General features: G+C 39.3%; 2 protein-coding genes across 2 annotated transcripts in view; one reads left to right on the top strand and one right to left on the bottom strand.

Moving 5' to 3' along the window:
- LOC145444097 (sodium/potassium-transporting ATPase subunit beta-1-interacting protein 3-like) overlaps positions 1 to 15,916 on the top strand; it is a 372,797-nt gene that overhangs the window by 4,811 nt on the left and 352,070 nt on the right. The gene's annotated exons all lie outside the window — the stretch shown is intronic.
- Positions 1 to 15,916, bottom strand: part of LOC145444080 (tyrosine-protein phosphatase Lar-like) — a 73,641-nt gene that overhangs the window by 47,690 nt on the left and 10,035 nt on the right. The window contains exon 2 of the mRNA XM_080321998.1: positions 171 to 374. Coding sequence (XP_080178124.1) covers positions 171 to 374 — 204 coding nt within the window. The remainder of the gene's footprint in view (positions 1 to 170; positions 375 to 15,916) is intronic.

Genomic DNA, 15,916 nt, shown 5'->3' with positions numbered 1-15,916 from the left:
TCTTTGGTCGAAAAAGGTTCCCGACCCCTGCTATACACGCTAACCCCCAACCCAAACTTTATGGTGATTGACCTTATTTTGCCTTGATTTCACTTGCAACCAAGCCCAAAACCTCTACTTAATCGAGACCAGCATATCATTAATTTGTTACGAAATGTTTATGATCTCACCTTGACAACTAGGGGCACTTTCCAAGTCCCATCTTCCAACTTTTTTTGAGATTGCATTGCATGTAGCATTCCATTGCCATGAGGTTGAATCAATTCTGTAACCATCCTTACATGTGAGCAGGCAAGCTTTTCCAACAACATCGGCTGTGCATTGCCTAGTACGGTAGTTTTTATCACTTGACACATCCCTAGGACCGCACCACACTGTTAATATAATCATATAAAATGTTCAACATTCAATCAATATAGCTACGGTATCTAACATGTTAGACCAGTGGTTCCCAACGTGGGCGATTTGGCGGTCTAGGGGGGCGAAAGTGACGAAGGGCACGACAGGGGGGCGAAAATGGACAAAGGGGGCGACGGGGGCGAAAATAGCGAAGGGGGCGATAGGGGGGCGATGACGCGTCAAAACGGCTGTCCTTTTTTTTTAGTCAACCCACGGAAATTTAGTTATAAAAGGGTGTCAAATTGGACATCGAGCCGAAAATTTGACCTTTTTTTTTTTTTTAGTCAACCTGCCGGTGATTACAGTTTGTATGCCCAATTTTCGGTACACAAAATTTGGGGGGCGATGATAGGTGTTGACCTTGAAAAGGGGGCGATGGGTCGAAAAAGGTTGGGAACCACTGTGTTAGACTAACATAACATCTTCTCAAAAATATAACATGGAAGACCAGCACCACAATGAGGTATTTTCATCGCTATCCAATATCCAACTTACAGTAGTGGTCGACAAAATGTGACTCAAAAGTGCAAGTGGGCTTTTTGCAGGTTTAGTATGGGTCCTGGATTACTACCGGAAATTTGACTTCTTTTCTTATCATACAGTTTCATAGTCATAACATGACACAAATAGGAGTAACGGAGTGTTTCATCATGATTTTTCCAGTGGGGGTCAGAATCTTTAAAGTAGTAAATTTCTACCTAATTACAAGTAGCAATTTCCAAGGCCTATCAAAACTACTTCAAGTGGGAGTAGAAAACAAAAGGTCTGAAAAGTACTCAGGTAAAATATTCCAAAAAGTAAAATTGTTCGAAACCGACAGGAAGTGGTTCACGCTATCTAAAATCAAACCAAACTTGATAAACTTGATGCAGCAAAGCAAGTCCGGACTCATCCCGTACCGGTACCTACTTGATATGCATTGCATTATAAATAGGCCTATAACCTTTCATATTTGCAGTACAAAATGATCGCAAAGTGTTCACCATGCAAAATTGTGTGTGGGAACAGCTTGTATTTAGACTGTACAACAGGCCCGCACAATCTACCTACCTACATTACCAGGCACCAGCCACCGTGTGATTGAAGGCCACCCTAAACATGCAGATTTTAGTTTCTAAAGTTCAGCAGTATGTGAGCGAGCCATCGCATGGTTCATTACCTAATTTAGTTAGTGAAGAGAAATATACGGCACAAATTGTTATGAGTAAGGCAAGTTTTTGTTGCAGTTAAATCCGTGGAAAGTTGCATTTATTTTTCACAAAAGTTGCATTTATTTTTTCACAAAAGTTGCACTAAAAGACCACAAATTGGTCGGTTGACTAAATAAAAGGTCAACTTCCCAGTTCCACTCCCAGAATACAGTTTTCCATCCCCATTCTCCATTGGCTGACTAAAAATATAAGAAGGTCAACTTTCCTGCTCAGCTCCCGAGATACCCGTTATAGCGTTACTTCAGTGCTGATTTACAGTATTTCAATCTAATTTGGCCGTGTATTTCATTAAAATTCTCAAAAAATAGTGACATAATCAAGCGATCTATTTACAGATACAGCCAAATATTTCCAGTAAAAAGTTGGTTGCATGAAAAATTGGACGTAAGTTGCAAAAAGTTGCATGAAAAAATTGGACGAAAGTTGCAAAAAGTTGCACTATAAGATTCCTTCAAACAGCTTAAAACAGCATTCTACATAACTTCCGAGTGTTTAGGAAGCTGCCGGAAGCTCTAAAAAAAGTTGCAAAAGTTGTAAAAACTTGCCCTAGTTATGAGTATTGGACAGATGTGGTCAAAGTAGTCAAGAAAGCTACTCGAGTAGAAGTAGGAGTAGCTTGGAGAAAATCTACTCAAGTACGAGTAGAAGTACTTCTTCCATAAGCAACCTAAAGCTACTTGAAGTAGAAGTAGAATTGCCTGACTTCAAATCTACTCAAGTAAGTAAGTAGCTGTGAAAACGATCCTGATTCGTCACATGGATAGTCAGAAGGTGCGAATTGAGCTATGCGAACGGTGCCAAGCTTGATTCAAATTGATGCATACCAGGAGGTATCCAATTTTCGACAGCATAAGCATTCGTCCACATCATGGGATGAAAATGATAGTATTGATATGAAAATACAATACCGAACCTCTATTTTCTCGAACAGCACGTTTTAGAAAATATCATGGTATGGCGCCCTCCCCCATATAATAAGGCCGGTAGTTTAGTCGAAGAAGTTGTATAGGATACGGTGTAAACATTTGCGTGATTAGTAAACGTTAATAAAAAATACGGTGGACCGTAAAAATGTCATATTGTGTAGCTTTATTTCCGGAAATTAAAGGCATTACTACATTTGCTTTTATACTTCAACATTCCGGACTAAAGAAATGATATTAATTAGAACTCAAAGTATGGGATACTGGGAATTGAAAGTGAAATATAAGTACTACTTCTAAAACCGGGACATGTATTTCATGTCTTTAGTCCAGAAAATTTCAAAGGTGGTATGCTGAAGCAGCTCTAAAACTAAAAAAAATCTCAGAGTCTACTTTTCCAGATTAGGACCCGCCATGGACATGCTTGAGAGATTGACGATATGATAAGTAAATGTTAGATTGCGAAACATCAGTTTCAAACATTATGTTGTGATGAAATATTTCATATGGGCGAGGGGCGACAATGTGGTCTGAACGGAACCACGCCGACCGGCTACCTAAATTATATTCACCGATACTTTACTGAAATCGTACTGGCTACTTCACATCCCCTGCACGTGAAGCGCGGCGAAAATTCTGGGCTTTATTCAACTTTTATGAAAATTAATGCTGATACTCCGTGAAAACAGCCCCGAAATCCCTGCGGCTATCTTCCTGATGAGGATTGAATTACTTCTATTTGACAAACTGTAAATAACGAAAAGTAAGTAAGTAGATCACAAAATATTTCGAAGTATAAGTAGCGAAAATCAGATCTACTTGAATAAGTACCAGAAGTAGAGGAAAACTACTTGAGTAATTCGAAAAAGTAGAAGTACTTCGTTACTGACCATCTCTGGTGTTGGATGAACTGAAAACATACAATCATTGTACAACTAAAAATAGGTCAATAGCTTTGTTTCCTGCATAGTGTACTACAGTGATCTCACCGTTCACTGCGATTGGGTATGTCAATTGTCAATATACGGCACTATTTACACTGGCTTGCCGAGCGCAAAATTTGTTAATCAATCGAAAGCTACCGCGGTACTGATTACGTAAATAAAAATTTTATTCTACTCATCGCCCTGGAACACCCCACAATCAGCCTTGAATTTTGCATTGAAGCGGGGGTTTTGCATTGTGACGGAACAATGCCGTTTGGAATGAAATGCCGCGGTTCAGGAGCAAGTGTGCCGCTGCGCAGCGAGAGTGAGAGTATGAATGCTCAATCGCTTGCGCAACAATCGCCAATACGATTGCGGTTTGCGCTGCTGCTTACTCGCTGCGGCATTACATTGCTGCGTCACTATACACAACTCCGGTAAAATGCAAAATTCCAGGTCGATTTTGGGTGTTCCAGGACCACATATCGGCGGCTGTCAACCAGAGAGGAGGATTGGAGTGATTGCATGCAAAATAAGGTCGGTCCCTAAGGATCCTTATACCTTACCCTAAAAACGCTAATCAGAGGTGGTCAAAGTAGTAAAGCTACTCAAGGAGTAGTAGAAGCAGTGGCGACGCAAAAATCTACTCAAGTATGAGCAGAAGTACTTCTTTTAAAAGCAACTTTTAACTACTTGAAGTAGAAGTACGATTGACTGACTTTAAATCTACTCAAGTAATTAAGTAGTTGTTAAACGCTCATAATTCGTTCGCATGGACTGTCAAAAGCTGCAAGTTGAGCTATGCGGCAGGTGTAGTGAGCTTGATTCATATTGATGCATCCCAGGAGGTGTCAATTTTTTACAGAGTAAGCAGTCGTCCACAACATGGGATGTAAATCAGTGGTTCCCAACCTTTTTCGACTCATCACCTCTTTTTCAAGCTCAACGCCGATCATCGCCCCCCCCCCCCCCAGATTTTGCGAACCGAAAAATCGATATACAATCTGTAATCATCGGCGGGTTGACTAAAAAAAAGGTCAACTTTTTGGCTCGTTGTCTAATTTTACACTTTTGCAACTAAATTTCCGTGGATTGACTAAAAAAAATAGGGTCTTTTCTCCGACTTGACTCCAATATAGCCGTTTTACCGCGTCATCGCCCCCTTCGCTATTTTCGCCCCCTTTGTCCATTTTCGCCCCCTTCGTCATTTTTGCCCCCCTAGGCCGCCAAATCGCCCCCTGGGGGGCGATATCGCCCAGGTTGGGAACCACTGATGTAAATGATAGTATTGATATAGAAATGCGATGATAACACTGGTCAACAAAATGAAAAAAAAATTTTAGGCAGAACAGTTGAGAGCCGTTTCTAGGGTTTTTGAGGTTGCTGATTACGAATGTGACATTAGTTTTGTCAGATTGGTTCTCTGTCAGAATATATTTATACCCCTAAAAAAGCCCAAAAGTACTGTATTTACCCCTAAATATTTCACTTGGTAGGAAGAAAACCGTAGTTTTTTCTAATTTTATACTGTGCATAAATGGCTAATTGACTATGAAGAACCCTCATGTCATTCTCAGTCCTTCTATCAATATTAACATGGCATGATGCGAAATATTTGTTTGTCAAAAAAGCAGTTTTTCAAGCCTAAAAATTGTACTTTTGCAAAACGGAAATTCATCTTCTCCTGTATCAATTGGTCATTCTACCAAGATTAAAGAGGAGTATAAACTATAAAATTTGTCCTTGAAAGGCTTAACTACAATACTCATATGTGTCTCATTTCTTTTGACTGGTAAATGGATAATTTTCCACTGAGTCAACAAAGTGGGTATACCTAGTAACCCTATCAAACGAGAAGCTTAAATCTGGTATCTGGTATATTCGAATACCGATGAAAGATTCCAATTTCACATTAGGAGGAGTTCACAGCATGTAATTTCTCCTAAGATGTAGTGAATAAAACTTTTTAGCTGATCACAAAGCACCCGACTACAAACAGTTGGTCCGAGAATTCGTATCTGCATATCGAAAACTTGGAATAAACATGAGCATAAAAGTTCACTTCCTGTTCAGTCATCTTGATATATTTCCCGATCATCTTGTTTATTAGCAAGGGTAAAGGTTCTAACAAGACATCAGAACAACAATAGAAAGATACCAGGGCAGATGAGATGAACCATTGAACATATTATGTCAGACCATTGCCGGAACCTTCCGAGAAACTGCACTAAATAGCTTGCAGGCGAAAATCGTACAAAAAATCAATTTCGATTAAAAATATATCAATAATATTGTATTCCAACTGATTATTTCAAATTTACAATAGGTGGTTGACGTAAAACTGATTGAATTAATGCCACATTATTTGAGTATCTAGGTAAATACTTATATACATGACTGGAGTTTATTTATGTAAGTGATATCCGTGAAAGTATGTAACTATGATAAATCGAATACCCCTAAATATAGTGCTGTTGCTATTGATTTAATATAGTCTTCTGTGTGTAAAAATAACAAGTAGATTGAATTTCTAAACTTTATAGTACGACTAACCCGATTTTATATCTAGTCATTACCGCGAAAATGGGAGATTTTGGTCAAAATAGCCCCATGGGTTATCTCCACAATAAGAGCCAATTTGAAAAAACTAAGGTCATATTCGGAATCAGTGCCCTTCGGAACCCCAAAACCATTCTTACTTTGTCTGCCTAAAAATATGTGTTGACCAGTGTAATCCTTTGTTTACTCGAACACCCCGTTAGAGAATATCATGGCATGGCGCCCTACACCACATAATAAGGACCATAGTTCAGTCGAAGAGCAATAAGGAGAAGTTGCGTCGGATACGGCTTTAACACTTTGCACGATTAGTATACGTTACTTAAAAACATGGCAGTTCGTAAAAATGCCATATAGAACTCAAGTATAATACTCGTAATTGAAATAAAAAATACAAATACTACTTCTAAATGCGGAAAATATATTTCATGTCTTTTGTCCAGAAAGTTACAACGGTGGTCTGCTAAAACAGGTCCAACTTAAAAAAAATAAAAGTCCACTTTTCCAGATTAGGACACGTCATGGGCTGCTAGGTATAATAGGTAATTGCTAGATTGCAAAACGATAGTTTCAAACGTTATGGGGGCCATACTTGATGTGATGAAATATTTGATATATGCGACAATGCTGTGTGAACGTAACCACGCAACCCGGTATCTAGATATATTCAGTGATACTTTCGATAAAACATATTTGCCACGCCATATCTACTGTGCGCGAAGCGCAACGAAAATTCTGGGTATTACATGACTTTTATGCGAAGTAAATGTTGGTACTACGTAAACACAGTCCTGAAATTCCTTCAAAACAGTCCCTAAATTCCTTCGGCTATCTTTCTTATTAGGGGATTAAACTACTTCTACTTGACAAACTGAAAATAGCGAAAAGTAAGTAAGTAGTTCACAAAATATTACGAAGTAGAATTAGAATTAGCGAAAAAAGGATCCACTTGGGTAAGTACCAGAAGTAGAGGAAAAATACTTGAATACTTCGAAAAAGTAGAAGTACTTCGTAACTGACCACCTCTGGAAATGCGATTATGATCCAGCACATTTATAAAACATGTTAGTATTTATAGTAAAAAATACTTCCGTTAAATAACCCCTCGCCACTGCAAATGTAGACAATGTTCATAGGCCACATTATAACCCATTCGACAGCAGTGTTGTGGTTTCACTCTAGTCACCATTAGGAACAAGTCGTTCACATTGACAGCCACTTCCAAGAAGGCAAAAATATGCATACAGACTTCACTGTTTGTTGGAAAATGGACACACAACTAGTTATTCACAGAAGCGAAAACGCCAATGTAAAACTGTTATAGGCCTATGCATGTTACTTGGAGAATTTAATATTTGCATACAAATATAGTTCGAATTTCTGTGGTCAGCAAATTCCAACGTCCGCTTTTACAGTTAAATTTCAGGTATCCCTCACAACGCATATACGCCGGGCTGACGCCATTTGGCCTAAAGGACTAAATCAAAGGGAGCACAGAAATATGAGTTCAAGTTCATTCATAAAATTTCATCACCTTAAAACATCACAAGACTGCAATACAATGAATGATAGGAAGATGCCGAAACAGTCAAGATCAGACATCCACCTGGGCCTAGACGATGTACAGAGGAGGTATGTACACTAGGGTTATGACTAGAAAAAAAAAATTCAAAATTTTGTGTGTCCTGTAGTCACAAACGATGAACTTTTGTGTCCTGATTGCAAAATTACCAAAAGTTAAGACTGATTAAACAAAAACCTCCCGCACAAAAATTCTCCAGTTTTCACGGTATGAAGGATAGGCTTTTTTGTAGATACAGACTATATGATATATATACCGACTGATTTGAATTTAACTGACAGAATTCCAATTGCAAAAATTTAAAATATTATTTTGGTAAATTTTGATCGCGCATATTGAATTATTTCTATCGTTCTTTTGCTTACAGTCAAAATTAAATAATTATTAAATAATTATTAATTTCGATTTCAGATGTAGACCGTATGGATTGTATAATTTCAACTTGTCCGACACAAATCGAACTGGGTGTTCGAAAAGGCGAAAGTAGAACAACTCAACATATTTTCAGTGGTCTAGAAAACCGATTAGAGGAATATGATGAAAATTTGAAAATGTCATATCATATGTGACTCAGCATCTGTTGATACTGAGTGGCGTAATGGGGTTGCTGTGAAACTGCAAATTGCAGTGATGATCAAGGGTTTTCATAAACCACAATACATTGGTTGCCAACATAATATTATCCATTCTTAAAGCATATATCAGAGTTCCTCAATCCAACATCCTCAACAAATCCAACTCTCAGCTACAGATTTGGAGATGATATGGTAAAATACTACGAAAACTTGGTACAATCCATCAAGCCAGGATTTCAAATGAACAAATTAGAAAACCAAGGATGGAGGGATGATTATAAGTTTGTCTATGTGTTGTGAAGAGCATGCCGCTCTTTCAGAGAAAATAGTAGATTACCACTAAGCAAATGGCATAAACTTCCATCTCTACGCAATGCGAGATGGAGCTCACGGGCTATAATTCCGTACTTCCAAGCCCTCAGATGGAGAGTATTTCTTGAGATATCATGCTTATTCCTCGCAAATGCGTGTCAGGAAGCCTGGTATTCTAACCAGATGTCTATAGATGGAATATACTGGACCCCGACCGTTTATCGGTTCACCGATAATATCGGGACGATATCACCCTTCGACAGAATTATCGGTATCAGCCATTGAAGCTGAAAAATTATCGGCAATTCTTGTGACGTCACAACATGGCGGCAGGAAGTCAGAAAACTATAATCTTTGACCACTACATTGAGAATATTGATATATGTCACAAGCTTATGCTTAACAGGTGTCCAGATGTAGCCTTTCTAGTTTATTTCATGTTCAAATATAACAATGGCTGTAAAGATGTTCAAATAAATGCTATGAAGCTTTGAAAATGTGCTTATGTATATCCAACTTCTTTCGAATATCGGCTGAATGTATTGCGGTTCTCGGTCAAGGTGTGAGATATCGGTTTTATCGGTATCGACCCAATATCGGTCGGGCTCTAGAGCAGAGGTCTCAAACACGCGGCCCGCGGGCCGCATGCGGCCCTCGAGACCATTTTGTGCGGCCCGCGAATGCATTTTGGAATTTCAAGTATTCGATAATATATTCAAGTGTCATATATCTTTTTTAGAGTCTCTAACACTACTACAAAAATCTGAAATCTCAACAAACTTCACTATCACATCACTTCAAAAATCTTGCATGAGATGGAAGATCACTATTACGTCACATTTCTAGTTCATCATGATAAAACATGACCCGTTGAGTATTCGTGAATGAAAATTGTGAATTTGTTTGGTGCGACCGTTCGTCAAAATACTAGATTTTGGGTGAACTGGGTGATAAACTAAAAATGAGTCGAGTTGAGTCGGGTCAAGCGTTGAAATCAGAACGACTTGCGTCTCGGAATAGTGACTAGGTAATCCTACGGACGCAACAATCTAACAAAATGCCGTAGCTTGTGTTGCGTGGGATATATCTAATCAGGTCAATATGGAAACCATTGGCATTCTGTGGCCCCCTTGACGTATATTTGGTTAAATCCTAAGTACTGTTTGTTCTCTTTATCCATGTTATTATCAGTGGTGAGTAAGGTAGAGGTACGCTCCACAGCTGTATCACCAATGGATTCTTCGGCGATTGGAGGTTCTTAACCAGGGGTCCGTAGCCCATTCGAGGTACGAAGCACCACATCAGGGGGTACGAGATGCATTGTGGAAATAGGCCTATATGCCGTGGAATATTTTCTGGGCTGATTTATTCAACTGGAAATATTCTTCGCGCCATACGCGCGATTTTATGCGAATGAGCTTTCAGATTTTTAAATAGGTTCCGCGCGATTTTATGCGAATGAGCTTTCAGATTTTTAAATAAGGTACCATCAGAAATTTTGTTGAAAATGGACACGGGCATGGGAAATCTTATTGAAAGCCCAAAGGGTACGTTAGCTAAATATATTAAGAAACAATGCTTTTACTATGGCCCAATAATATTTAAATTGTTATTATTCTGTTCCAATATTAATCGAATAAAATATAACGCTGGATTAGTTTGACTTCGGCAATGACAGTAACAATAGCCTACTTAGGCTACACCGCTCACATGCTCTGATATCAGATCAATCTTTAGTAAATTTTAAAATATTCTACATAAAAAATATTCTACATAAAATGGTGGCACGTCAAAGTTCCACTATAAGCTGCAATATTATAACCCGACAGCTCTTACGATGTCATCATCCGTCCTCTCGCATGATATCTAAAATTATTTTATTCAAATGTTTGAAAATGTCATTTTTTCGTATCAAGCGGGAATAGTATAATAGTAAATTACATTGTCGCGATTTTTGTGAAATGGCTGTCTGCAGGGTGCCGTGAAATAAGGTGTACTTCGATATTATACATTGAATACCCCTATTATTGATGCTGCGGCCCGCGGCGTCATCAGAAATTGGAAATTGGCCCGCGAGCACATTTGAGTTTGAGACCTCTGCTCTAGAGTATACCAAAGATTATTTGCTGCTATTTTTGCGCTCGAATGTCCTGCAGCAATAAAGTACCTTAAAAATCCCATTGGAAGTCGGATATTTCCGTTGTAGATGTCCCAGGCACCAACATAATAACAGAATGAGAAGTCAAATTGATGGATGAACTTTACCAGAAGTACAAAAGGACATAGCCTATATATGAAGATTAAATTTGTAGCAAAGAATACCTTTAAATTGTAAATTTTTTCTATATTTGAACCAGTGTCGAAATTTGAAGTTGGTTTGTGCGGGACATTTTTTTCGATTTGAACAAAATGATTATAATTTTTCTAATTTATATCAAAATGCTCATCAATTCCTGCTACAGGCGATTTTTTTTTAGTCATAACCCTAATGTACACTGAATGAAAGTAAAAGAAGATAATATAAAGTGGCAAGCGATAAAACCAGATGGCAAGTGACGGAAGGCGAGATCGATTTCAGCAGAAATCGCTTGTATTTCGACTTGAATGTAGACATGCTCGACTAAATGTCGGATAGCCAGTGAGCACACTTCAGGTCCGGCATATTTGATAGAGCGATGATCTTCTTTGTCAACCATATTATAGTTGGAGACGTGGACGCGCGTGTGTCGTAGGCCTACTTATGCACTTTTGATACCGGGGTAAAGAAGTCATTGAAGTTTTCGGGGCAGTGGCCGCAGTGGAACTGATACATAAACTTTGCAATTTCTAGTTTCCGCATATCTTTCATGTTTAGGATACTGAAGTTTTTGAGCAGTGATTTGTTGGACACACATCCTGGTCCCTTTGGGGCCCTATATGGGATGGCACGGCAAACATCATATATGATACGGATGACCTGATGTTGTAGTTTTTGCAAAGGTGGTCGAAGTAGTCAAGAAAACTACTCAAGAAGTAGAAGTAGCGACAAATAAATTTACTGAAGTACGAGTAGAAGTACTTCTTCCATAAGCAACCTAAAACTACTTGAAGTAGAATTGACTGACTTTAAATATACTCAAGTAAGTAAGTAGTTGTGGAAACGATTGTAATTCGTTCGCATGGATTGTAAAAAGCTGCAAATTGAGCTATGCGAAAGGTGCAGAGCTTGATTCATATTGAATTGATGCATTCCAGCAGGTATTCAATTTTCGACAGTATAACCATTCGTCCACATCATGGGATGAAAATGCTATTATTGATATGGTAATGCGATACTAATCATCTCTTTACTCGAACAGCCCGTTTTAGAAAATATCATGGTATGGCGCCCTCTCCCATATTATAAGGCCCATATAGTGTAGTCGAAGAGCAATACGGAGAAGTTGTATCGGATACGGTGTAAACACTTTGCGCGATCAGTAAACGTTGATAAAAAATACGGTGGATCGTAAAAAGTCATATTGTGTAGCTTTATTTCCGGAAATTAAAGGCATTACTACACTTGCTTCTATACTTCAACATGTATGTTCTCCAGACAAAAGAACTGAAACTACTTAGAACTCAAATTATCATACTGGGAATTGAAAGAGAAATATAAATACTACTTCTAAAAGCGGAAAATGTATTTCATGTCTTTAGTCTAGAAAATTTTCAAAGGTGGTATGCTAAAACAGGTCTAAAGCTAAAAAAAAAAGTCAACGTCCACTTTTCCAGATTAGGACACGCCACGGACTGCTAGATTACCACATGATAAGTAAATGCTAGAATCCGAAACATCAGTTTCAACGTTATGATGGGCAATATATACAATACAGTAATGAAATATTTCATATAGGCGACAATGCGGTGTGAACGGAACCACGCAACCCGTCACCTAAATTATATTCATCGATACTTTCGTGAAATCATACTGGTACTGTGAATGCTCAATCCGTTGCACAACAGTTGCGGTTTACGCTTCTTCTCACCTGCTTCCGGACGGCATAGTTGCGTCACAATACCAAGCTGCGTTACCATTACTGCGTTTCCATGCTCGGCCGATGGGCCCATTTTCGAGAGACTCGGCCGACGAACGAGAGAATTTTGTTGCGCAATTTGTTGACTCGTCGGCCATCGAGTGAATACTTCGGCTTAGCCGTGCGCTGTGTCTTCGGTTAGCAAATTGCTATTTGCTACTTACAATACAATTTTCGTATCAAATTCACCATGGCTGCACTCCGGACGGATCTTGGACGCATCGGGAAACCAGGAAATTAATTATGATTGCAACGGAAATTAGTAGTACCGGTACTGCTACGAATTACCCGTAGGCTACCGAAATCTTCTTCGCGATATGCTCACATACGCTGCTGCCACGATTCGCGGGTTTGTGTTCTGGTGCATGGCTACAATACAAACTACCGTTTGACCACAAACTAGGTGAACTTATTCACATTCTCCTGGTAAGCAAATAATCAACAGGACACTCGAGTTTCATGTCTGAATCACGACGACGAAACAGTAGTGACTAATGGACAAGTTACTATTCTGCATTCGAAATTATCGGACCACGATATACCATATCTATATCTCCCACATACGAAGATGTGCCACCCAATTTTCATCTTTTTCCATCTTATCCTATCTTCTGTCAGTTTTAAGCAAGTGATTCATCATGACCATTTCACATGCTGGATTGATTTAGGCCTACGTGTTCAAGGTCAAAGTGGGTTGTTTGATTGAATGACCGCTCCAAGCCGTCTCGGCTCATTCCTCCCGAGTCATTTTATCGCAATCTTGTGATTATTATGAAATTATTACTGAGTAAGTAAGCCAAAAAATTCATCGCGAACGCTACGCCCACCTAGTTCGGCCAAGTCACGGTTGGGTTACGGCTGCTCATGGAAACACGGCCGACATGTACAACGCATGCGTCATGGCCTTTCGGCCGACCGTCGGCCGAGCATGGAAACGAAGTACATGAAACATCCGAGGCTGGTTTTGGGGGGTTCCAGGACCACGAGCAGGATAAAATTGATATTTTCGCAATCAGTACCACGGTATAGCTTTCGATTGATAACAATTTTATCAAATTCTATGCTCGGCAAGCCGGTCAAAAATTACCGTCAACTTGCGTTTGACCAAATGGAAAGTGCCGTGAGCAGCGACCCGTGTGATTGCACCATGATTGCACTGTGTGCTGAATGATCTGAGAGAAGCAGACATGGCGGCGCCGTACGACAATGCTGTTATAAAATCCACATTGTGGAGAAATGGATTTGAAGTGACATTGCTGTTGTTTAGGTTTACCATACGTCCTCTTTTAAGAGGATTTGTCCTCTTTTTTGACTTTTTTGAAAGTGTCCTCGGAGGACGGCCTTTTGTCCTCTTTTTTGAGATTTTGTCCTCTTTTTTGCAAATTTAGGTCAGATTTAGAGCAAATTGCGAGTGATATGCCGCGAAATAGTACAGAAGTGACGCTCCGCTCCGGAGGGTATTTCGGAGCGAAATACGCTATATTGAGCTACGAGCGGAAAGATGATCTTTTTTTTAGTCAACCGGTCACTAAGTGGGAAAAATTCATCGGTTTTTGAGAATTCTACTCCAGTTTTGCAAGTCTCAAATTTCTGAAAAAGTGTCCTCTTTTTAGATTTCCAAAATATGGTAAGCCTACTGTTGTTGAAATTCATTCATTAAATACGATTTATTCATTGTACATGTGGCTAAATGGGCGAATAATGTATCGATTAAGCAATCCGGCCCGCCAAGTATTCAATCTTCCTACATCCGGCTCGCCGACTGGAGAAGTTGCCCGCCCCTGCCTTAGAGGATGAGTAACATATAGCAACACATATCGTCGTTAGAGCCACTGTTTTAGTCGTTTATAACTGTATTCATTCAACCGCTTAGTTATCGTATTATTTCAAATTCCATTGTTTGCGAATCACGATGTTCCTAGAACAGAGGTGGGCAACCTTTTTGCTAATCACGGCCGCATTTCGATTACTCATGTAGACTACGGCCGTATTCCAGGGCATAGCCGTAATGAACAAACTAGACGCAAAATACCTACACTAAACTGCCCAGTGAACTCCGAATAGATTCTGTCATTATTAGGCTGGTAGCATTTTCACATATTACTATCAAATATTTATCATTTCCCAGTTCATGTGATCCGATTCACCGGTAGAGTTGATAGAGGGAGTGCTTTCGAAAATTTAGTTCAAGTTATAAATGATAATGCGTCTTCGGATGAGCCAACTGCTATAGGTCACTTTGTTGCTTGCTGTTATTTCGTGACCCCCCAGCAGGCAGTGTTGGGATGACTCGAGTCATGACTTGACTCGAGTCAGACTCGAGTCACTTTTTTCGTATGACTTGACTTGACTCGAGTCACTTTGCTAAAATGACTTGACTTGACTTGACTCGGCCTATCAGAAATGTGGATTGACTCGTGACTCGGAGCAAAATTCACGAGTCAATTTCAAGTCATCAAGTAATCGGTGTCGATCAAAATAACTGGATCTTGCATATGTTCGGATTATTCGCCAAACGCTGGTGTAACCTGTGGGAGCGACCAATCATTTATTGATCGTGCGTTTTACTGAGCCTCCATTGCTCTCTCACAAATAAATTGACCACAAACGAAGTGATCGAAGCATTACAGCTTACGTTGTCGTAAACTAGTGTAGTAAAGTAAATTCTGTTCTCTGTTTTCACCTTAACCAAACCTATTGTTTTATTGAAACTGAATTCGAATATAGTTATATAGTCCTCAACCATTGGCGCAAGCTCGAATTGTATCATATCGATTTGTAACTGCGTAATGTATTACATCTTATTAATTCGTATCTATTATCTATCTTAGCTGGTAACTATAAACTGAGGTTTAGCAGTTCTACTTATATGTGAGCGATACAGCACCTTCTTGCGTGTATATTTAACTCTACATTCGTTCATCAGTTCAAAATCAATGACCCCTCAATCTGTGTTTCAGACAGCTAGCAAAATGCAATGACGTTATCATGCCTCATACTTCGATAAGGAACCTTGACTTGAATTGTGACTTGACTCGTGACTTGACTTGACTTGACTCGACTTGGCTCGAGTCACCTCCACAAATCGAGTGACTTGACTTGACTCGAGTCACATTTGAAAATCGATTGACTTGACTTGACTCGAGTCAAAATGTGCAATGACTCGAAATGACTCGTGACTCGAAGGTAGTGACTTGATCCCAACACTGCCAGCAGGATTGTCGTTATAATGGGAATATATTGAAATCGTCCAAATGTACCAGAAAAAAATTTCTTTCGTGAGGAGCACACGATTCTGATTCCAGCTCAGATTGCAAAGGTCGCTACTCTATTAAAATCGAAAAATGAAGTCTAATAGAATCGCGCAGAGCGCG

Source organism: Botryllus schlosseri, chromosome 8 (assembly GCF_051294905.1).
Source record: "Botryllus schlosseri isolate E-star chromosome 8, Bs_hap1, whole genome shotgun sequence".
Taxonomy (NCBI): Eukaryota; Metazoa; Chordata; class Ascidiacea; order Stolidobranchia; family Styelidae; genus Botryllus; species Botryllus schlosseri.
The sequence above is the reverse complement of the archived record's forward strand: the minus strand, read 5'-3'. Positions and strand labels throughout refer to the sequence as shown.